Source organism: Rhinopithecus bieti, unplaced genomic scaffold (genome assembly GCF_001698545.2).
Source record: "Rhinopithecus bieti isolate Rb0 unplaced genomic scaffold, ASM169854v2 scaffold_9899, whole genome shotgun sequence".
In the NCBI taxonomy this organism is placed as follows: Eukaryota; Metazoa; Chordata; class Mammalia; order Primates; family Cercopithecidae; genus Rhinopithecus; species Rhinopithecus bieti.
In genome coordinates, this window is record NW_016806979.1 from 145,292 (window position 1) to 170,062 (window position 24,771).

A 24,771-nucleotide genomic window follows, 5' to 3' on the forward strand; every position below is an offset into this window, starting at 1 on the left:
GGGTTCACGCCATTCTCCTGCCTCAGCCTCCCAAGTAGCTGGGACTACAGGCGCCCGCCACCTCGCCCGGCTAGTTTTTTGTATTTTTTAGTAGAGACGGGGTTTCACCGTGTTAGCCAGGATGGTCTCGATCTCCTGACCTTGTGATCCGCCCGCCTCGGCCTCCCAAAGTGCTGGGATTACAGGCTTGAGCCACCGCGCCCGGCCGAGGCAGCTGTCTTTTACGGTCGAAGCCGAAGGGATGAAATAAGCCCCAGTCTCCTGTAGCGCTCCCAGGCTTACTAGGACGAAGAAATTCCCACCTAATAAATTTTGGTCAGACCGGTTGTCTGCTCTCAAACCCTGTCTCCTGATAAGATGTTATCAATGACAATGCGTGCCCAAAACTCCATTAGCAATCTTAATCCCCCCACCCTGTCCTGTGCTCCCGCGATCTCACCCTGCCTCCACTTGCTTTGTGATACTTTATTACCTTGCGAAGCATGTGATCTCTGTGGCCCACGCCCTGTTCCTGCTCCCCCCTTCTGAAAATCACTAATAAGAACTTGCTGGTTTTACGGCTCGGGGAGCATCAAGGGTCCTGCCGACATGTGGCGTCTCCCCCGACACCCAGCTTTAAACTTCTCTCTTTTGTGCTCTTTCCCTTTATTTCACAGACCAGCCAAGACGCTTACGGAAATAGAAAAGAGCCCGCGTGAAACATCGGGGATGGGGTTTCCTGACTGTGTGTGTGTGTGTGTGTGTGTGTGTGTGTACGTACTGTATGTGTGGAGAAGAAGCAGCAGGATTCCCTAAAACGTAACCCAAAGAAAACGCGGTGCTTCTTTCCTGAGTCCAACGGGCAGAGTCCCCCTACTCAGAGGACTAAGGGCAGAAAGACCCAGGGTGCCTTCAAGGCAAACATGGCATTGCTGCTGGCCCACCTGACTTCCCTAGTTTTACTTCTTCCTCCTTTAGCACGCACCAATGAAGCTCCACGTTTCCTCTAAGACAAACAAAAGCTTTAGTCTCAGACATGCTCATCTGTATTGTCTTTCTAGAACATTTATTTGCCAAGTATTTGTTTTCGCTTTTTTTTTTTTTTCTGAGACAGGATCTTGCTGTATTGCCCAGGCTGGAGTGCAGCGGTGCGATCTCAGTTCACTACAACCTCCGCCTCCCAGGTTCAAGCGATTAGTAGAGACGGGTTTTGCCATGTTGGCCAGGCTGGTCTCAAACTCCTGGCCTCAGGTGATCCCCCCACCGCGGCCTCCCAAAATGCCGGGATTACAGGAGTGAGCCGCCGTGCCCAGCCTGTTTTCACTTTTGAAACTAAACTGACAGAACCACAGTAACTCTCCAAGGAGACAAGGAGGTGCAGGGACAGCTCAGTCATGTGACATGGAGGAGGCCAAAGGACTGAGCATGAGCTGTGACTCCAGAAAGGCTTCCTGGCTCCCACACCTGCGTAGTTTGTTTGTTTGTTTAGAGATAGGGTCTCACTATGTTTTCCAGGCTGGTCTCAAATTCCTAGGCTCAAGTGATCCTCCTGCCTTGGCTTCCCAAGAGGCTAGGACTATAGGCACCGCCACCACACCGGGCTCCCAACTATAGCTTTATACAAACAACACGGCTCTCGGAGGAATGGTGTGAGGTCTAAAACAAAAACATAAAAAGTACGCTGCAAACACTCAACAAATGTTAGCCCTGTCACCTCCTGAGTTAGCCCCAAGATGGGATCTCTTCACCCCTGCCTGAAAGAACTCTCGCCCTGCCCAAAGACAACACAGCTTCTCCACATCCCACCAGGTACAGAATGGGGGCTGCAAAGAGGGTTCAGCTCACATGGAGGGCACCGCCAGGCAGGAGGGGCCAGCCAACCACGCGAAGGTCTTGGGCCAGTGTATTCCACATCACGTATCAGTTTCTGAACAATAGCTTTACCCTTTTTGTTTATGACGTCAATACCCACATCCTCTCTCTCCAGCTGCCTGGGGTCGGTGGGTGTTGCCATAAGACACAACAGCACACACACGAGCCAGTCGGGTCTTGTCTCCTTCGAGTGAACCTGCAGCTGGCTCCCCACAGGCAGGGACTTCATTCCATCCCGGCCACACATTCACACACATCTGGTGTCACAAATAAACATTACGCGTCACTTACTTCGGTGGAACAAAACATTAAATAAAAGCACAAGAGTACAACTTCACGGTTCTGGGGCAGGCAATGATTTCTCAGCTTTGACACCAGAAACACAAGAAAGAAAAGACTGATAAGCTGGACTTAATTAAAACTTAAAACCTGGGTCAAATATCACCATCAAAGACATGAAAACACACCAGGTACAGCCTATAATCCCAGCACTTTGGGAGGCTGAGGCAGGAGGATCACTCGAGGCCAGAAGTTCAAGACCAGCCTGGGCTACATAGTGAGACCCCATCTCTACAAAAAATTGTTTTAATTAGCCAGGCATGAAGGCCAGGTGCAGTGGCTCATGCCTGTAATCCCAGCACTTTGGGAGGCTGAGGCAGGGGGATCTCTTGAGCTCAGGAGTTCGAGACTAGCCTGGACAACATGGGAAAACCCCACCTCTACAAAAAATACAAAAATTAGCCGGGCATGGTGGCTCGCACCTGTAGCCCCAGCTACTTGGGGGGCTGAGGTAGGCGGATCGCTTGAGCCTGAGAGGTGGAGGCTGCAGTGAGCCGAGATCACGCCACTGCACTCCAGCCTGGGCGATGGGAATGAGATCCTGTCACAAAAAAAGAAAAAAAATTAGCCAGGCGTAGTGGTGAGCCCCTGTAGTCCCAACTACTCGGGAAGCTAAGGTGGGAACATGGCTTGAGCCCAGGAGATCACGGTGGCAGCGAGCTGTGGTGGGGCCGCTGCACTCTAGCCTGGGCAATGGAGCGAGACCGTGTCCATCAGTCAATAGGAAGTGAAAAGGCGGCCAGGGAATGCAATAAAACATTTACAAATCATATATCCAATATGAGACGTATACCCAGAATACATAAACAACTCTTTCTTACAACAACAATTTAAAAAATAGTAATTTTTTAAATGAGTAAAGAACTTGAACAGACATTTCTCCAAAGAAGACATACAAATGGACAAACACAGAAAATGCTCAGTGTTATCAGTCGTTAGGGAAAAGCAAATGAAAAGCACAAGGTGGCACCCCACACTCACTAGGACGGCTTTTTTTTTTTTTTTTTTAAAGAAGCAGGGGGCAAGTGCGGTGGCTCATGCCTGTATTCCCAACACTCAGGGAGGCCAAGGCGGGCGGACAGCTTGAGCTGAGGAGTTCAAGACCAGCCTGGGCAATGTGGTGAAGTCCTGTATCTAACAAAACTAAAAGCAATCTGGCGTGGTGGTGCGCACCAGTGGTCCTAGCTACTCAGGAGGCTGAGGTGGGAGGATCGCCTGGTCCTGGGAGGCGGAGATTACAGTGAGCAGAGATTGCATCACGGCACTCCAGCCTGGGCAGCAAAGTGAAACCCGGTCCAAAAAAAAAAAGATAAAAACAAGTGTTGGTGAGGATCAGAGAAACAGAACCCTCAAACACTGGAGGCAGGAATGTGAAATGGTGCAATCATTTTGGAAAAAGTGTGGCAGTTTCTCAGAAAGTTAAACACGGAGTCACCGTATGACCCAGCATTGCTACTTCTAGGTCTATATTGAACATCCACTCAAAAACGTGTACACAATGTTCACGGCAGCATTATCCTAACAGTGAAAGGTGGAAACCACCCAGAGCCCCGTCAGCTGACGAACCAGATGGATAAACGTGGTGTGTGGTGCATTGACACAGCAGGACGAGGCTCTGCCACAGGAAGAAAGGAGGCACTCCACAGGCTACCACACAGAGGAGCTCAGTGGAAGAATTCACACACCAAAGATCACACGTTATAGGTTCCACTTTTACGAAATGTCTATAAAAGACAAATTCCCAGAGACACTGCAGATGTGGCTGCCGGGGCGAGGGTGCTGGGGAGAGTGCAGTGAGTTCTTAAACACAGGGTTTCCTTCGGAGGCAATGAAAATGTTCAGGAATTAAATTACGGCGATAGCTGCACAACTCTGTAAATACACAAAACCACTTCATTGTGCACTTCAGTGAGTGCATTTCATGGTATGTAAATTAAACTCAATAAAGTGGTCTAAAAATTAAAGAAGTCTGAAAAAAAAATAAGCAGAAACATTAAAAAAGAACTGCCGGCTCTACAAGCTCTCCCCACACATCACAATGCCAAGTGCAAAGCAGTCGCTTCAGACGCCACCACAGCTCCGCACCGGGAAGACGCGGGGCCACCACATCTCAGGCGTCTTTATTTTGGACAGAATAAAGTGTCTGTGGTGAGGCCCTCTCAGGATGGGCCCCCACTCAATCCTGTACAGACATCCTTTCCTTCCTGCCTGCAGAGGGCACTGCCAGCCACACCCAGGGACTGTCCCCACCAAACACAGACGGGGCTGCGTGTGGCTGCTGCGCAACAGCTGGTCTGCGGCAGTGCCCCTGCATCTGCCACGCTGCGCCCTGTCCCCGCCGTGCCTCTGCATCTGCCACGCTGCACCCTCTGCCCCCGCCGTGCCCCTGCGTCTGCCACGCTGCGCCCTCTGCCCCCGCTGTGCCTCTGCATCTGCCATGCTGTGCCCTCTGTCCCCACCCCACCGCTGGCCACTGCAGAGCTCCTCTACCCTCCACCCCAGTTCCCACCCTGGTTTCAAGCTGGCATAAGCCTCATCTCCAGGGAGCACCACGTCACTCCAGGTGGCCTAGGATGCTGCCAGGGGTACCTGGTTCTAGAACTGAAGCAGATGCCACTGCATGTGTCCTTAAGGGGCAACAACGTCCCTCAAGAATGAAAACTGGTTATGGGGAGTAAGAAAATCAGACATTACAAGGATTCGTGGCCCTCCAAAACCAGGTACACAGGGTAATCTGTGGCATTAAAATTTCACAGCAGAAAAAAGAGGCAATTAGGAAATTACGAAGGCCGATGTGAGAAAAAGGTGGACAGCCCTTGTTCTCAAGCTCTTCTGTGTGTGCCTGCAGCAGGGCCACACCGCGGAGATGGGATCAGACGAAGGGCCGCAGACTGCCACAGATGGACAGCCTTGGTGACACAACTGACTGTGCTTCAGCTACTCACCATCCACGAGTCGAGACGGCAGCAACAGACCTCTCCTGCCCAGCTCTGCCAACGCCAGACATCCCCCGTGCCATGCCTTGTCGGTCTCCTGGAAACTGAGAGCAACAAAGATCCTGAGACCACAGCTCACGTGTCAGTTTTTGGTTCAAAGCCCACAGCATGGCAAGGAGCACAGCTTGGCAAGTCCATAACCTGCACCTGTAAGGCACAATAAAACCTATACATAAGTTTTTAAAGTATCAAGGCTGGGCACAGCAGCTCACGTCTACAATCCCAGCAACCTGGAAGGCTGAGGCAGGAGAATCACTTGAACCAGGGAGGCGGAGGTTGCAGTGAGCTGAGATCGCGCCACTGCACTCCAGCCTGGGTGACAGGGCGAGACTGCATCTCAAAATAAAAAAATAATCAGATGGGTGAAGAAATAACACACTGTGACTGAGTACAAAGACAACAGTCGTGCCCACCCCAGGGCCTCTTCAGATCTCCTGAGAGTGAGGACAAGTCTTGGTCAGTCCCCAAACAAAGAGACCGTCCCGTCCGTGCCATTCCAGGTGAGGTTTCCCCACCACAACGGTATCACTCCAAGTACGGGCAACACCCATGCTCCCATAGAAAGAAACAAGATACTTCAGAAAAGTATTAATTAATAAACTATTAAAAGTATAAAAGTATTAGAAGTATTAAAACAGGAATCCTAGCACAGGAAGATGCCAGTAGAAAAGGCAGCAGGAAGACACCCCACTGTTCAGTCAAGTTCAAAATTAAAAGCTAGAATAATGAATTGGCATTTCGAAATTTTTCACAGTACTTGAAATATGAACTTTTAATGAACAACTGCAATGCCCATTGATCAAGTCATAATATTTTATATTTACTAATTTCCCTGGGGTGGTTCAGAAGCTTTGCTGAGGCTTTCACTGATTCTAATTAAATTGATTTGATAGCAAAGAAATGTTTAGGAAAACCCACTAAGTTGTATGACTAGCTGGCAATCAACAGGGACAAGAACACTTAGGAAAATCGGAGAGTGCCTGTCCACCCGGCGGCTGCCTCGCCTGTGGCGTGTCCGGCCCGGAGGAGAAGAGGGGCTGAGACAGACACCAGCTGCTCCTCAGAGCTCACTGTCACTGACTGCCTCAACCACAACTACACTTTTTCCAAGTTCCAGGTGTTTTACTGTCTGCCCAGAGGCTCCATGAGCCCGTGCGTATTTTCACATCAGCACTTGTGTCCTTCAGGGTTTTCACTGGAGAAAGATGCTTCACACCTTTCACAAAGATTTAGTGACATCCGAACAAACTTGACAAAATACCAAGGTTACCGTGACTTAAAAATACCAAAACAAATGCCTGTCAGGCCAATGTCTACTTCCAAATCAGACGCGTTCACTGCGGCATGGTGGTGAGGGCGGCAGGGTCCAGGGGTGCCGTCCATGCATGAGGCTCGCCTGAGAGGCCCAGCCCCACCGCAGCACCGCCGAACCGGAGAGGGGGCCCTGGCCATGGACACCAGGGGCAAGAAGCCAAGCAGCTGGGGGCGAGTTCCTGCCCCAGATCCAAGCTGAAGGCACTCCTGGGCGCACAGAGGGAGGTCTCGGGGAGAAGACAACAGAAAGTGTTGGAAGCTATGAGTGGGAGAGGAACAGGAGGAGAGTCGCAGGTACATGCGGTCTCAGATTACCAAGTGCAAGGGAGAACAGGCACTAACGTACAATGGCCCCAAAAGAGCGTTTGGTGCGAAAAGTCGTGACAAGCCAAGGGAACAGCACTAACACACAACGGCCGTCAAAGATGCGTTTGGTGTCTGAGAAGGTGTGACAAGCGCAAGGGGAACAGCACTAACGTACACTGGCCTCCAAGATGCGTTTGGTGGAGAAGTGTGACAAACAAGCCACTATCTGTGTAAAATGAAAGAAATCATTTGAGCCAGGCACAGGGCTCAGGTCTATAGTCCCAGGACTTTGGGAGACCGAGGCAAGAGGATTGCTTGAGGTCAGGAGTTCAAGACTAGTCTGGGCAACATAGCAAGACTCCATCTCTAGAAAAATAAAATAAAATAATTAGCCGGGTATGGTGGCACACACCTGTAGTCCTAGCTATGCAGAGGCTGAGGCGGGAGGATCACTTGAACTCAGGGGGTAGAGGCCGCAGTGAGCTACCATGGTGCCCGAGCAACAGAGCAAGACCCCATCTCTAAAAACAAAACAGCCAGGCGCGGTGGCTCATGCCTGTAATCCCAGCACTTCTGGAGGCTGAGGAGGGCGGATCACAAGGTCAGGAGATCGAGACCAGACTGGCCAACATGGTGAAACCCCATCTCTACTAAAATACAAAAAATTAGCCGGGCGTGGTGGCAGCGCCTGTAGTCCCAGCTGCTCAGGAGGCTGCAGAAGAGGAATGGCTTAAACCCAGGAGACGGAGATCACAGTGAGCCGAGACCCCGCCACTGCACTCCAGGCTGGTGACAGAGCAAGACTCCATCTCAGAAACAAACCAAGAAAACCTCTGTACCCATCACACCTGCATCAGTTCCCAGAGGGATGAGGGATGAGGAACGGGTGCCCGAGGTCACTGCGGAGGTGGGAGGGCTCCGGGGTCTGGGAAGGCTGTCTTCTTCCCTTCAGTTTCAATTCTGAACTAACATATCACCCAGTCTAAAACCTCAGTGAAACTGTAAAGCTGGAGCAGGAAGGAATCCATGTGGTGAGGCTCCTGCTGACACGGGGTGGGGGCGGGTGGCAGGGGCACAGCATGGTGCCATGGCTTCCAAACGCTCCACACCAAGTGTCTCAGAAGACGCTCGGGCAAGTCAGCAGGACCCACAGCTGGGCCTGGGCACAGGTTCAGTAGGTTTGCTCATGGGAGAACCCAATGGGGTTGGCACAGACACAGACACACTCCTCTCCAAGGCACCCTGCTTCTGCTCACTGCTCGGAAAACATGACCCACATCTGACACATTGTTTCCTGTGCTCCTGAAACTGTCACTGAGCAGGCTGGAAGCTAAGTGCACAAGAAATCTGCTCCAGAAGGAAAACAAGACTTTGTGGACAGCTGCCGGAGCTGTCCCTGGTGACTCACAGGCAGCACGAACTAGAGCCTCCGAAGTGCTGACAGCACAGCTTTCTCCACGGTGTCCGGGCTAATGCAGAGCAACAGCACACCTGGGGTCCTGAGCAAGCTGGACGCCTGTCCTCCACCCTCCGCTTCTGAAACTGGGAGACATTTACACAAGCACACCCGGGGTCCTGAGCAAGCTGGACGCCTGTCCTCCACCCTCCGCTTCTGAAACTGGGAGAGACATATTTACACAAGCACACCCGGAGTCCTGAGCAAGCTGGACCCCTGTCCTCCGCCCTCCGCTTCTGAAACTGGGAGAGACATATTTACACAAGCAAAAATGGAGTCCTAAGCAAACTGGACGCCTGTTCTCGGTCCTCTGCTTCCGAAACTGGGAGAGACATTTACACAAGCAAAAGGAAGAATCCCTGGGGAGGTCAGAGATCGATGCCTCATACGTGTGACCACACCAGGGCTGGTCTGCAGGCCCCAGGTTGAAACCCCAGGCCCTGCCACCTGCACATTCCAGCCCACACCTCTACCACCCACAAGCCATACGGCCCCAAGGCTCAACTCCCTGAAGGCTGACAAGACAAATGTAGCACAGCACACGTGGCTGTCTAAATTCAGTTTTGTTCTGAGACCGGGTCTCACTCTGTTGCCCAGTCTGGAGCAGTGGCATCATAATGACTCACTGAATCCTCGAACTCCTGGCTTCAAGTGATCCTCCCACCTCAGCCTCCCAAGTAGCTGGGACCACATTCAACCAATTTTTTAACTCTTTGTAGAGATGGGGTTTCCCTTTGTTGCCCAGGCTGGTCTCGAATTCATAGGCTGAAGCAGTCCTCCCACTTTGGCCTCCCAAAGCCTCACATTTCACTAAAATGAAATCCAACTTCGAACTCAGGCCTTGGTCACACCAGCCTCACCGTAAGGTCTGAGTGATACACGTGGCTAACGGGCAGGTGAGGGGCAGACCCAAACCTCCCACAGAGGCTGGCTATTGGAGCAGCCCCAACTCACTCAACAGAGCTTTTCCTTTCAGAACAAACATCTACACGGGTATATGTCTAAACTGACTCTCTTTCCCTTAAGGTTTTTAAATAGAATGGAGTTGACAAAAGCAACATATCAGAAATAACAAGAGTTCTCAAGTTTAACTTCAAAAGGGGGAAAAAAGAGCTTCTGGAGTTCTGACAAACAGCTCAATGAAAATAAAGCATGAAGGGGTATAAGGAAAGCCAGGGTTTCTCAACTCAGGGTCAGGCCCACCCACCTCCCCGGCTCTTCTCACATACCTGAAGCAGTCCAGCACAGACCCAACCACATCATCCGCCAGGGCTTTGGGAAGCCTGCCAGCCATCCTACCGATGCTGAAAGAGAAACACAGCAATCCGTGAGGGGCACCAGGCTGTCGCCAAGGGCATGCGTGACATGTGTGAATGGCCTGAACAAACACCCTTTCCTCCAGAGACCAGGAGAGAAGGGGCCAACTCCAGGCAAGCCTACACCCTGCTCGGAGCCCCCATGGTAAAATATGCTGAAGGGTAAAGCAGCCTGCACATGTCGAGGCCAGCCAAAGGGGACAAGTGAGCACACGGAGCACGGGGCAGGTCACCACGTACCACCGTGACGCGGACACCGCAGGTCACCAGTGATGGCTGAGGGCAGTGAGGCAGCAGGCAAACGCTGAGGGCTTCACCTTGACCCTCCCTACTGGAGCAGGGCTTCCTCTGTGCCGCCCCAAATGCTGACTGCGCAGGTTCCCCTCAGGCCAGGTGAGATGGGCTCACGGCCCCACATGGAGGCCGCCTGGGGCTGGCTCACAGGGTCCAAGTCCCTGGAGATGGCCCCGTGGTGAAGGTCCTGGCCAGAGGCCTCCAGGAAGGACCCTGGGAAGGGAAGGCCTGCCCAGCCTCTCACTGTGTGGGCCCACCATATTCAACCAGACAAGGCTCTGGGCTGAGAAGCCATCTCCTGTGAATAGCAACACAAAGGCCTATGTGAGCCCCTGCAGCCCTGTGGAGCTCCTCCTAGAGCTCATGGTATGGACTGACCCAGCACAGATGCACGGGAGAGCAAGGGCAAAAACCAGCCTCCCCATCCCCCAGCATCTGCTGGCCCCTCTACCTGCCTCATACCCCAGCACCTGCCGGCCCCTGCATCTGCCTTGTCCCCTCCACAGCAGGGGCCTCCCTGACACCTCAGCACCTGCCAGTCCCTGCACCTGCCTCATCCGTTCCACAGCAGGGGCCTCTCTGCCTCTCAGCACCTGCCAGCCCCTGCACCTGCCTCATTCCCTCCACAGAAGGGACCTCCGACACCTCAGCACCTTCTTCATGTGTATCGCTGTCTCTGCACAGCCCAAGCCCACAGGGCCACCGGCTCCTCCAGGCCAGGGCTCCACCTGCTGTGCTCAAGGCCGGGCCCTACTGGATCTGCCCCACGACCTCCACTGAGGCCCAGGGTGCAGGGTGCGTGTCGGCTCCCACTGGTATGACAGGTGTTAGTGAGGGGTGAGTGAGGGGCTGGCACCTCGCTCACCCCACAAAAGAGGGCTCTTCCCTGAGCACCATCACTGTAGGAGCCGTGACCCCCATCTGTGGGGAACGACAGGTAGGGGGCACAGTGAGGAGGATGTGGAAAAACAAGGGAACACTTTGAAGATGAACAGGTAAACCTGGCCTGCTCGTGACCCGGCAGGGCCAGCCAGAGGCAGGAGGAGGAGGAGCCTAAAGCTCCGCCTCGGCAGGGCCAGCCAGAGGCAGGAGGACGGAGGAGCCTAAAGCTCCGCCTTGGAAACCATCTTCACGCCAACGCATAAAGTAACACACAATAAGTTGGAGGGGGCTGCGGAGGAGGCCGCGACTCCGAAGTTGTCAGGGATTTGTAGCTGTTGAATCGCACTTGAGAGGCTGGTCCACTCCCGAGGGTGCTTCTGCGGCCGCGGACACCTACCCTTTGGCTGCAGACCACCGCACAACGGTGTCCTTGTCCTTCAGTCCGACCAGCAGCTGCTCTGTAGGAAGAAGAAGGTGATGCACGACAGAGTCCGCACAAAGTTCCTAGTTTCCCAGCTGTAAGGTGACCCATCCTGTATGCTACTCAGTGCATACAATGAAGGGAGTTACATTAACAATACTAATTTTAATGACAGGAAAAGAACATTTCCTTCTCTCCGTTCTCAAATAATCACATACAGCCAAGTTCCTAAGTTCTCTGTTCCTAAGAAACAGATCTACCCCATCAAAGCAGGCGACAGGGAGCAGCTGCCTGCCTGCCCCCAGGTGAAGGCCAACATCAAGGGCCCCACCCAGGCCAGGGGAAGGGCCCGCAGCTCAGGGGTGACCAAAGTGGGCTGGGAAGCTTCCAGAGAAAACCCCTGGCCAGCGGCTGCACAAAGACGTCTCTCCCAGGGACCAGGCCTTGGCGGCAGGCTGAACTTCTAAGAACCACACAGAAGCCTAGAGGATGCAGGGAGGGGTCAGGTCACATGGTGAGGGCCCTGCAAGCCCCAGCAGGGGTGAAGCCTCAGCCCGAGGGCACCAAGCAGCCCTGGGATGACCTGGAAGGAGAAGCTCGCTAAGTGACCACAGGGGAGGGTGGAGGGACAGTCTGGAGCCAGCACAGCAGCTGGAATGCAGGCAGAGGGGACTGCCTGCAGGGGGTGGGAGACAGGAACAAGCCTGGGGCAGGTGGTGGACATGGGGAAAGGGCAGACCCAGGACCCCGCCCGGGACTTGGAGCCACCCAGCACAGATGCGGGCGCCTACCACGCAACCAGGGAGGGCTCTGAGAAGCAAAGGTCAAGGGAAGGGCCAGAGTGCATGCTGGCTCGGGCCTGGCAACGGCGCCGCAGGCGCCCTGATGGTCACGGTTGAGGTGGGGTGCAGATGACTCTGGGCAGAAACCTGCCCTGGAGGGAGCGGAGGGGATGTGAGCAGAGGCCGGCACAGCGCAGGCAGCGTGGCCCCGCCCACCCATCAGGAAGCTGGGAGACACTGGGAGGATGGGGGCCTCACAGGGAGGGGACATGAGGAGGCCCTGCCTGGGTCCAGGGAAGACCTCATCCAAACCACAGCAGGAGGGCAGGACAGTGTGTGGACAGGAGCCAGTCCCAGGATGGCTGCCGTGAGGGGCTCCGTTGACAGCTCTAACTGTCTCTGTGCAGCAGGAGACCCCACAGGAGGAGAAGAGGGCAGTGGATGGAGACCCCTGCAAGGTGTAATGTGGTTTAAGGGAGTTTGAAACGGCTCCTGAGGTAAGGAACTGAGCAGGGTTTAGGGGCCAAGGAGCCAGAGACCTGAGCCCCAGGGACCCCAACTCAATTTCCTGGGAGAACTGTTTCCTGAGGACATGCCCAGCTGCCCAGGTCAGGAAGGTAGGGAGGCGGTGGGAAAAAGGGCTTCTATGGCACACAGGAAGAGACTGTCCACAGGCAGGGACAGGCCTGGGTTCAGGAGCCAGAGGACGGGCAGTGACCGTGCACTTGGCGAAGAGGACGGGTGGCCAGACAGTGCTGGCACCAGGAAGGGAAGAAGGAAGTGTGGTCCTGGAGTGGAGGGGAATTGGCCCGACGATGCCCAAGAGCAGAGGCCGCCGCTTAGACCCCACACACCTATCACGCTCTCCACACCCTCTGGGACGTCGTCATCTTCGTCGGCATCCTCGGTCGGGATGAGCGGCTTCTGCTCGCTCTGGCCCTCAGCGAGAAACTGTAGATTTGCAGCCAAGGATCGGCAGCCACGCTGATACCTGTGCCAACAAAGCATCCTCAGATCAGCTTTGCAGCTCACAGCATCCTGAAGACTGAAATCAGTCATTTACTGTCACTCTGAATCTTAAAGGATGCCTGTGAAAATTCCACACACTTTGCAGAGACCGGATAAGAAGGGGAAACCCGGAGGCACCGCCCGCCATCAGCACAAACTGCCAGGAAGACCCTGGTGTGAGCCACAACGCACGCCCCGATTCCACAGCATCCTCAGCTGGTGTCCAGTTTTGCTTATGGAAAGTCAGGAGAGAAGGCATGATGATGGGCACACAGACGACAGGACCAGCACCTTCCCCAGGGAAGCACCCGGCCTCCGGGACCCTCTGCTTCCTGAGCAGCCACCACTGCCACCGCCCAGGCCACGCATGGCCCCTTCATCACCAGGAGCTGCGTCTCAACCGTCACCAGTTCCTACAGATCCTGCCTCCCGAACGCCCCTCAAAAGGCAGCAACGTGTAGCCCTCTTCACACCCACGTGGGGCACCTGCATCGTCATCCCCGAAGGGGCCCACGGCACAGGCCCCGGGACCTGGCTCCTGGTCAGGCCTGCTCTACACCTGCTTGCTGTGTGAGCCTGCACAGCTCCTGAGCCACTCCACACCTCCACTTCCCCCGCCATAAAATGGGAACGCAGTCCCACACAGAGAGCTGTGTGAGGAGCAGTGAGAGCATGTGCTTGGAGTGCAGCCCAGCCCCGCACTGAGCAAGGGCCCCTCGAACACGACAGCTCCTGCCAAGGGTGAGCGCAGGGCAGGCAGCCTGGCTGTGGGTCCTGCTTACCGGGCCTCATGCAGAAAAGGTGTCCAGTGAGCGTTCAGGGCAGCTGCTGTGGCTATAGCCTGAGACAGCCTCACAGAGGACAAACAACTTGGGCTTCGGAGGCAGAACCAGAACTCACACACTGATGTTGACACCATCAACCTGCCTCAAATGACTCATCCTAGCTCTAGCTCTCTGGCACTCAGTTTCCAAGTCTAGGAAACAAGGAGCGTGGGGGTTTCCAAGATGGCCTCACGACCCCCGCCTCCTGGCATTCCTCTCACACGGGATGTGGCATGGGCCCAATGATTCCCTCCCAAAGAATAGAAAACGCAGAGTCTGGTGAGAATTGCCACCTTCCAAACAGCCATGGTTTCCACCCACCTCTCAGCCTCCAACGAAGTCAGCTGCCAAGCTGTGCGCTGCCCTGCGGAGGGGCCCATGTGGTAAGGACTTCAAAGGGGTCCCCGCCAACAGCCCACAAGGCGCCGGGTCCCAACAGAACCCATGAGGAGCATGGAAGCAGAACCGCCCGACGCAGGCCTTAAAATGGCAGTGGCCAGGCTGGCACCTTCACGAAGCCTCAGGAGAGACCCTGGCTGGGGACCTGGCTGAGCCACATCCAGATTCCAGACTCACTGAAGCCGTGAGGAAAATGTGCACCGTTCAAGCTGCTAAATTTAGGGGTGCGCTGTTATGTAGGGTAACTAGTATGAAGAGAGTATCATCAGCCATCATAAGATTGTGGCGGCAGGCCGGGCGCAGTGGCTCACGCCTGTAATCCCAGCACTTTGGGAGGCCGAGGCCGGCGGATCACGAGGTCAGGAGATCGAGACCATCCTGGCTAACACGGTGAAACCCCATCTCTACTAAAAATACACAAAATCAGCTGGGCGTGGTGGCGGGCGCCTGTAGTCCCAGCTACTCGGGAGGCTGAGGCAGGAGAATGGCGTGAACCCGGAAGGCAGAGCTTGCAGTGATCCGAGATCGCGCCACTATACTCCAGCCTGGGTGACAGAGCGAGACTCTGTCTCAAAAAAAAAAAAAAAGACTGTGGCGGAGACCATCAGGCACCCAGCAAGACGCCTAATGCCTTACGAGCAGGCACACCCCGGCCCCCACTCTCCCCTAATGCTCCACAGGCACACCCTGGCCCCCACTCTCCTCATGGAAGCGCGCAGCTCAGCCACCTCACAAAGATCAGACAGCACCACAAAGACAATGACCTCGGCTGCTTCCCTACGTGCCCTCCTGACCTCAACAACGGTGAGACTCGGACAGAAGGTGTAAAGCCACTGTTGGCCAGCAGGTGATGGCAACCAAGGTAGGGCAACAATCCCCAGCGAGGGGAAGCTGCAGGTGCACCACCTCCACCTCCTCCCCGCAGGGGTACTTTCTAAACTGTACCAGGGAAACGGCCTAGGGAACAGCAGTCTCACTGGGTGGAGGGCTCATATTTGGGGGAGAGGAGAGGAGAAGAGAGCTGCTGAGAAAGGGCCCCAAAACTCTGCCCCAAAATTCCCGTGGATCCCTGGGCACCCCAAGATGAGGAAGCACCAGGCGAGACTCAGACACACCTGTCAGAGAATAGCTGGGAGGCCGAGTGCTGCAGAGAACTTGGAGACTGTGCGACCCTCAGAGGGCCCAGCAGGACGGGAGGGAAAGCCGTGACTTCCACCGAAGACCCTGAGGCTACACACTTAACGCAAGGACCCTGCTGTGGAGGAAAGACCAGCCCCTGGAGGAAAAGAGCCGAGACAGACCCACCCGAACAAAGCCTCAAGCCAAGGCTGGGCAGAAGAGTGAGACGAACCAGGAATCTAACAGCCCCCAGAGCGTAAGTCCATCCTCTTTAACAGAAGGTAACCAAGAAAAGAATGGTGCTAAAAGAGACAATGAAAGTCCAACCAAGGAGATAAAAATGGAAAAAAGTTAGAAATACATACGAAAAAGGAAACGTACAGGAAGATGGAAGAGAAAATAAACACAAGAAGGGGACTAAAACCCAACCACGTTAGAATTACGTGAAATGTATGTGGCAACACGTACATCATCATCGGGAGAACTAGGAATTCTGGATTATTTTCCCTATCAACACTTCAGTGCTTGTGATGCTTAACTTTACATGTCAAGCTGACTGGGCCATGGGGCGCCCCGCTGTTTCATCACACCTGCTTCCAGTGCTTATGTGAAGGGCTCTGGACGAGCAAAGCATGTGAATCTGTAAACAAAGTCAGGCAGGGAACCCTGCCGAATGCAGGGGGCCTCGTTCAGCCAGCAGAAGGCCCCAGCAGAACAAAAGGCCGGCCCTCCCTGACGATGAGGGAAGCCCTCCTGCCTGGCGATCTCTCAACTGGCCTTGTTCTGTCTTCAGACTAAAACCAATCAGCTCTTCCTGGGTCTCCACCCTGAGGTCTTTGGCCAAGAACCACCATGAGCTCTCCTGGTCTCCAGCTCACAGCCTCGCCGATGCACACGTCCTACGCGCTGCTTCTCCGGAAAACTATGCCGGGTACAGCACTGAACATTCCCCACAGCAGCAGAGAAACCAGCCACAAACACTGCAGCAAGAAAGGCGGCTGCACTTTCTCCAACAGTCTCTGAAAGGGAGCCTGTCGGCTGGGCGCAATGGCTCAAGCCTGCAATCCCAGCACTTTGGGAGGCCGAGATGGGCGGATCACAAGGTCAGGAGATCGAGACCATCCTGGCTAACATGGTAAAACCCCGTCTCTACTAAAAAATACAAAAACCTAGCTGGGCGAGGTGGCGCGCGCCTGTAGTCCCAGCTACTCCAGAGGCTGAGGCAGGAGAATGGCGTGAACCCGGGAGGCGGAGCTTGCAGTGAGCTGAGATCCGGCCACTGCACTCCAGCCTGGGCGACAGAGCCAGACTCCGTCTCAAAATAAAAAACAAAAAAAAGGGGAGCCTGTCACTCAGACTCATCACGGATCAGATGCAGCTTTCCCCACAGCGCATCCACACCAGGGAGGCCGCACCGCCTCTGAGCGACGCGACGCGCACACGCTGCCACATCAGGGAGGCCGCGCCGACTCCGAGCCACACAGTGCACACGCCGCCCTCCTGTCATGCCAGCTGCAGTTCCTCCAACTGGGTGATGCAGTCAGAAAATAACCAAAACAAAACCATTCCTCTCAAAATCAGAAACACTTCTGGGATTAAAGAAATGAATGAGGCCGGGCGCGGTGGCTCAAGCCTGTAATCCCAGCACTTTGGGAGGCTGAGACGGGCGGATCACGAGGTCAGGAGATCAAGACCATCCGGGCTAACACGGTGAAACCCCGTCTCTACTAAAAATACAAAAAACTAGCCGGGTGAGGTGGCGGCGCCTATATTCCCAGCTACTCGGGAGGCTGAGGCAGGAGAATGGCGTGAACCCGGGAGGCGGAGCTTGCAGTGAGCTGAGATCCGGCCACTGCACTCCAGCCTGGACGACAAGAGCCAGACTCTGTCTCAAAAAAAAAAAAAAGAAAAGAAATGAATGAAAGCAGAAAACACTTGTTAACTAACGCGCCTTCTCTGCCATCACCACTGGACCCAAAAGCCACAGCACCAGCCAGACAGTGCCCCCGACTGTGTCCAGAACCACGGCACCTGCCTCCCCACCCCACAGCAGGGCAACTGCTTCCCCACAGCACCTGCCCCAACAGCACCTGCACCCCCGTCAATGGCACCTGCCCCCCACAGCACCCCTCCCCAGGCGCCGCCCTCACGGTGCCTACCTCCATGCCGCCACCTTCGGCTTCAGGAAGGTCAGCCCCAGTCGCTGCACAAGCTTCACCCCCAGCTTCCGCAGCAGGGTCTGGTTGCTCTCGGGGAGTTTGCAGTCATCGAGGCACCTGAGGACGGTGGCAGCTGCAAACAAGAGCTGGACTCAGCGTGGGGAGGGCTGCAGGCATCTTCTGACTGCACCACCTGTGTCCTTGAAGCCAAAAGCTGGCTCCACAGGGGGCTCGAGGCAGGAGACATCATCAAGACCCCTATCATCCCAAATTGTGAACCCAGAGCTGCTAGAGTTGAACCTACTCAACTTCCTTGCTGTGAAGCAACAGCGGTGGAGGTCAGGAGAGCAGGAGCCAACCTGAAGGGGGGCAGCACACACAAAGGCCCAACCAGCCACGGGCACACTGCAGCCACGGAGACCACGCAGGCCACGGGCACACTGCGGCTGGGGAGAACACACAGGCCACGGGGCACACTGAGGCAAACCCACAGGCCACAGGGCACACTGCGGCTGGGGAGAACACACAGGTTCCTGTGACTTGCTCTGTTTTTCAGGGGGAATCACTCGGTGTCATGCAGCAATGACAACAGCAGGACAGGAGGCTGAGCCAAGGGGAGGCTCAAGGCATCGCTGGGCACAGCACGACAGGGAGAGCCTGCGAGCAGGAGACGCGCCCGGGGGGCTGTGGGGGCAAGCTGAGGCCAGGAGGACAGCATTCCCGGGACAGTCAAAGGCTGGGGTGGACGTGCATGGCGGCTTCAGAGATGGGCTGGAGGTGAAATGGACAAGACTGCAACCAGCTGACAAGGGAGAGGAGAAAAGAAGAGACGCTGAAGACACAGCTGAGAGTTAGGTGAGGTGATGGAAGACAAGGAGATGGAGGAAGGGGCAGTGGGGCGGGGACGGGGCAGGGGGATGGGGGCTGGAACTGCAGGACCCTGCGGGAAGCTCTGCCTTGAGGCTGGGAAATGACAGAAAGTGAACGTTCACCAGTTTTAGGTGGGCGCCATGACCTCGGGCAGAGGTACTGTTTAACTCATAATGCTTGCCTATAAAACCAGGTCAGCTATAAGAGCATCTGAGTAACTTCTCAGAAGGCTCCAACAGTGGGCAGGACGAGCGTGGGTGACAAGCACGACAGCCCAAGAGGGAGCAGGTCTGTGTTCATGTCACCAAGGACGCTCCTCCCGCCGACAGGGTCTGGCAACTGCTGCTCGTGTTTTCAGGTGTGGTGAGGACAAACAGCCCCACCTTCCAGAGACGTATATGGAAGCACACGGGCGAGATGGCACTGTGTGTCCCTCCTGTGCGGTACAGGGATTAAACGGGCCGCACATGAGAACTCACACACTCCTGAGAGAGACACGGGGCGTACGCACCACTCTCCCTTCTTTATACATGTTTCAAATTTTCCACAATGAAAAACTTTGAAAAAAAGAAAGTTATTCAAATTTGATTTTCAGATAGCTTCTAAAACACAAAGGCTCTAAGAAGTTTCTTTTTCCAGATGGTAAACCTCTGCATGGAGAGAAACACTGCCCTTATTTTCAGAAATTGAGGTTCAATCTAAAATTAAGAGAATTGGGCCAGACATGGTAGCTCATACCTTTAAGCCCAGCACTTTGGGAGGCCAAGGTAGGGCAGATCGCTTGAGCCCAGGAGGTCAAGACCAGCCTGGACAACACAGCAAGACCCCACTGCTACAAAAAATACAAAAATTAGTCGGGCATGGTAAAGCTCGCCTGTAGTCCCAGCCACTCAGGAGGCTGAGGTGGGAGGATGGCTTCAGCACAGGAGGTCGAGGCTGCAGCGAGCTGTGTCATGACACGGTACTCCAGCCTGCGAGACACAGTAAGACCCAGTCTCAAAAAGAATACATTAAGAGAATTAGGAAGAAGGCAAAAGAGGTGGTGGCTGTGGCTATCAGAGGAACATGGCTGCTACTGCGCCCCAAAAAGCCAGGTCCAACCTCAGATCATAACAGGCTTTGCCCAGACCTCACTCACAGGGAGGGAGCAGCAATCCCTCTTTTGAAAAGACTAGGAAAGTGACAAAAAGTCCAGTTATGACGCCTATAATCACAGCACTTTGGGAGGCCGAGGCAGGCAGATCATTAGGTCAGGAGTTCAAGACCAGCTTGGCCAACATGGTGAAACGCCATCTCTATTAAAAATACAAAAATTAGGCTGCGCACAGTGGCTCATGTCTGTAATCCCAGCACTTTGGGAGGCCGAGGTGGGCGGATCACAAGGTCAGGAGATGGAGACCATCCTGGCTAACATGGTAAAACAATGTCTCTACTAAAAATGCAAAAAATTAGCGGGGTGTGGTGGTGGGCATCTATAGTCCCAGCTACTCAGGAGGCTGAGGATGAATGACGTGAACCCGGGAGGCGGAGCTTGCAGTGAGCCAAGATAGTGCCACTGCACTCCAGCCTGGGCGACAGAGCAAACTCTGTCTCAAAAAAAAGAAAAAAAATACAAAAATTAGCTGGGCATGGTGGTGGGCGCCTATAATCCCAGCTACTCGGGAGGCTGAGGCAGGAGAATTGCTTGAACCCAGGAGGCGGAGGCTGCAGTGAGCCGAGATTGTGCCATTGCACTCCAGCCTGGGCAACAGAGAGAGACTCAGTCTCAAAAAAAAAAAAAAAAAAAAAAAAGTCCAGTTACTAAAACCCACAACAAAAGAATGATAGATAGTGTCCGAACATAGCAACGTACGGTTCCTATACCTATGAAGAAAACGTGAAGGAGAGGCTCCTGATTGTATATGAGCAAACTCACATCACAAAGATACCTTCTCTTAAAAATAAACCTTACCATAGGGCAAGCAGTCTTCACGTTTTCCATGTTTAAATATTTGCGCCTAAAAAAAAAAAAAGGTCTTTCAATGTTACAATACAATTACAAGTTTAAAACAAACACAAATTGTGAAAACAATTCATCACATCTTTCAGAATTTTTATTCTAAACACTCACCACCTAATAATAAAGAAAACACTTTCTGTACATAATAATTGTAAGAGACTAGTGAAATCATCTCCCAAAAGTTCATCTGAAAATAGGGATGCAATGATAAGTCCAGTCCCCTCTTGGAGGCTGCAGCCTCTCTACCCCTCCCTCATTGTGACATCACAAAATGTGTTCAGGTTTAAGTTCAAGGCACTCGTAGCCTGGAAAAAGAAGACATCTCAGTAGGTTCTTACAAAGTATCTGTGTATAAATAAAGACACAAAGGATTAAAGTTACAGGCCAAATCACCTCTCACAAAGGCTTCCATCTGCATTCACGCTTCACCAACAAATGAGAAGGGTGACCGATTCAGCCCGTGTCGTACACACACACCTGGCTGCCGGGTCCCCACGATGCACACACACGGACGTCATCACCTGGACTCCATCAGACCAAACAGGAATATCAGATTTTCTCTCAAACACTGGCTCTAGCCCTCCTGAATTCTCAACCTGAGGTTTTCCCTTCTGCTTTAAAGTCTGGAGGACAAAAGCGATGATTCACATAAATATCCAAGCCCTGTAACCAACGAACCCTAGAGCTGAGCCCTTCTAAGAAAAAGTGAGTGAACTTCCTTTCCTTCAGAACACAGAGTCTCACAGTCAAGGTGAGAGCTGCATCTGTCTCAGACCATCTGCACCACACACCGCGCCACCCCTGCCTGGGTCCTCACCGTCGCCCACCACGTGGCAAAACAAAGAAGCAGGTGCCGCCCATCAGGGCTGCTCAGCCAAGGTGAAGGGGCTTTCGCTAAATACTGGCGTCTTTTACTTGGTTATGAACCCTGTAAACTGCCTGATCTCTTAAGTGCAGAATAGAAACATCTTCTTAAAAGGAGAGGGGACTTAGGCTCTCTCCACGGAGCCTGCTGGGGGCTCTCCTAAGCGCTGACTGGAGAAGCAGCGAAGCCACACAGACCACCGGTCACACCTGTGGAGCAGATTCCACACCTATGAGCAAAACGGAAAGGAGACAGCCAGGAAGACCACCAGTCACACCTGCAGAGCAGGGCAGGGGCTCTGCGTTCCCTTTCCTCTGTCTGTAAAACGGGGCAGTGGCAGCACCCACCTCACTGAGCCACTCAGAATAACACGTTCACCAAGGCGGTCAGAGACTTAGCCCCTCTCTTGTTAGGGAAACAGATAGTAACACGTTCCCTACCGAGTGAATGGAGATGATCCTTGTTTGCCCAAAATGAGTTCTCATTTCACTTTAAGAACGCTTCCCTACCTTTAGCTTGTGTGAAATACAAAATTGAAAGTTAAATCATTTCACACCAATCCAGATGTATCCAACTTAATATGTGTTTTAACCCTAAGTCATCGGTTTACACAGCAAACACTTGCTGAGCAGAAACTGTAGGGCACAGGCGAGCTCCCCGCAACGGGATGCAGGGTTTGGGGGCAGTCGCAGGGCACAGCACACACTCAAATTCCCTAGGAGGTGGGCGGACGGCCTGAGGCCCACCTAATGTGCAACAAGAAGCCCAACCACGCCTGGGGGATAAGAAGACAAGAAACTTCACAGGGAAGCTGTCCCAGCGGCCAGCTGGCCAGATCGGCGGGGAACAGAGTTTGCCAGATGGACAATCAAGGGTCCCTCACCCCCAACCTTGATAGGCTTCCAACTGCCGCAACCAACAGAGGCAGGCAGGAGCAATGCCAGTGACCTCCAATCCCAGGTCAGAAGCCCGGCACCCTCTTTCAGGCTCTCTCCAGACACCGCCCCTCAAGACACTCCCTCCGGGAAGCCGACTGCCACGCAGCAAGAGCCAGCTTCAGTCGAGGGCCTCCGCCGCACCCAGCCCTTCCAGGCACCTGCCATGTGGTCTTCTCGGCAGAGGCCCAGGCATCGAAGGGCAGTAACAAACCACCCCCTGCACCCCACCCTGTGAGGCCACAGAGTCGGTCCACGCAAGAGTGCAGCTGTCACTGACGCCACCAGCTGTGGGGTTCGTTGTTCCACAACAATAAACCTGGGAGCAGCTGAAATCTCATCCTGTAGGCAAAGGGCACCCCCGCATCACCTGCAGCCGTGGCCATGTGACCAGACTCCAACGGCAGCGGGATGGAGAACGTGGGGATGAACGATGAAGGCTAAACAACGAAGACCGCTACAGAGGCTGCTGGAAAACCCCAGCGGGAAAGGCCAGAACCCAAACCAGAAGAGCAGCTGTGCAGCGATGCAGGACGAAGATCTGGGAAATAACTAACCGCCCTCAGCAACAGGCTACCATGTCCCCCGGTCTCCCTAAAACAACAGGCGAGCGTGTCCCCCGGTCTCTCTCGGCAACAGGCGAGCATGTCCCCCGGTCTCTCTCGGCAACAGGCTAGCGTGTACCCCGGTCTGTCTCGGCAACAGGTTAGCGTGTCCCCCGTCTGCCTCGGCAGCAGGCTAATGTGTCCCCTGGTCTCTCTCAACAACAGGCTAGCATGTCACCTGATCTCTGTCAGCAACAGGTTAACATGTCGCCCAGTCTCTCGGCAATGGGCAAACATGTCCCCCGGTCTCCCTCAACAACAGGCTAGCGTGTCCCCCAGTGTCTCTCAACAATGGGCTAGCATGTCCCCCAGTCTCTCTCGGCAACAGGCTAAAGTGCCCCCTGGTCTCTCTCAACAACAGGCTAACGTGTCGCCCAGTCTCTCTCAACAATAGGCTACCATGTTCTCCGGTGTCTCTCAACAACGGGCTAGCGGGTCCCCCGGTCTCTCTCGGCAACGGGCTAAAACGTCCCCCGTCTCACTCGGCAACGGGCTAAGACGTCGTCTGGTCTCTCTCACTAAATAAAAAGAATCCAAGATACTGTTAAATTCCTAGAGTGCCCTCACACCTCACACATGAACATTCTTTTTTTTTTTTTTNGTGCAGTGGCCGGATCTCAGCTCACTGCAAGCTCCGCCTCCTGGGTTTACGCCATTCTCCTGCCTCAGCCTCCCGAGTAGCTGGGACTACAGGCGCCGCCACCGCGCCCGGCTAGTTTTTTGTATTTTTTAGTAGAGACGGGGTTTCACCGTGTTAGCCAGGATGGTCTCGATCTCCTGACCTCGTGATCCGCCCGTCTCGGCCTCCCAAGGTGCTGGGATTACAGGCTTGAGTCACCGCGCCCGGCCATGAACATTCTTTAGTTACTAAATTCCTGCGAAGTGTAGTACAACATTCTCAACAGCCGACTAAGATACAAGTGGTGATGAGTTCTCGTGAAAGCAAGCAGCATCTCTTGTAACTAGCTTGGACGCCCCACACCTGGAAAGGCCCAGCCCAGCTTCCGCTGTCCCCAGCCACACACGGGAGACAGCACCAAGGCCAGGGCCAGCCACCATCTGCAGTAAGGGAGAAACCAGCACCCCGTAAGCACCCCATACGTTTACAGGTCAAAGGTTATCTTTCTCCTCACACTTCTCTCTACCCTGGGAACAGCTTCCAGCTGAATTACACAGGCAGCCTCCTAGGCATTCAGCACACACAGAGAAAAGCCCCAAACGTTACCCACTTTCCCAGGCACGGGCTCAGGAGGGCAAAAGGGACAACAGGGGAGAAACGAGTCGATGAAGACGGGGCTTTGTTTCCATTTATCTCACTTAAAGTGAGGCTGTCTTCGCCTGGGAAAGTGCGCAGTGGCCAGTGCTCAGTGTGGTGGCGGGACGGGGAACCTGTCAGCAGGAGGACGCGGCCAGAGAGAGAGCATTCTAGTCATCAATGGTCTTTGAGTGCTCATAAGCTAGGCCATAAAACGGGGGGCACAGCCCGCTTTCATGGAAGTATAATGGGAACCAACTTAAAACCACCTGCTGAAAAGCAGACACTAGACAGAGGCAATTACACCAGGCATTAGAGAAAACCACCACTGCACAGTAGAGGAGGAATGACCGCCAGGTCTGTTTTTGTCGTTCTAGAAACCAGCACAGCACAAGGTGCAAACAAAAGGAGTTTCTCAGCAATCATCCTAACCCGCCCCACCTTTCCATGGCTACCCACCCAAGCTGGCTTCTCTGCAACGTGCAAGCCAGCTTCCCCTCCCCGGGGCATGTTCTCCAAGCCCAGTAAATCACAGGCTGTTGAGCTACTCGGGAGCAAGCTCGCCCGCTGCCAAGCAGGAGATGCTGGTTTGAGGCTCCCTTAAGGCACCGCCAAATCTAGGCCAAGAAAAGCAGCTCCACCCGAGGGAGGCCCTGGGAGAAGGGCCCCACACCACAGCAGTTCAGGTTTGGCTCTCACTGGTAACACAGGCTTCTGAGAAGCTGTGAGGGCCGGCCGGCACCAAGGCAGATGGCCGAGACCACGCTAGCTCCACA

General features: G+C 54.2%; 1 protein-coding gene across 1 annotated transcript in view; it reads right to left on the bottom strand.

Annotated features, from left to right (window-relative positions):
- TBCD (tubulin folding cofactor D) overlaps positions 1-24,771 on the bottom strand; it is a 174,320-nt gene that overhangs the window by 127,549 nt on the left and 22,000 nt on the right. Inside the window, exons 3-8 of the mRNA XM_017879152.1 lie at positions 20,288-20,333; positions 17,467-17,599; positions 12,812-12,948; positions 11,152-11,212; positions 9,492-9,566; positions 5,136-5,230 (exon numbers count right to left, since the gene is read on the bottom strand). Of these exons, the coding sequence (XP_017734641.1) occupies positions 5,136-5,230; positions 9,492-9,566; positions 11,152-11,212; positions 12,812-12,948; positions 17,467-17,599; positions 20,288-20,333 (547 nt within the window). The remainder of the gene's footprint in view (positions 1-5,135; positions 5,231-9,491; positions 9,567-11,151; positions 11,213-12,811; positions 12,949-17,466; positions 17,600-20,287; positions 20,334-24,771) is intronic.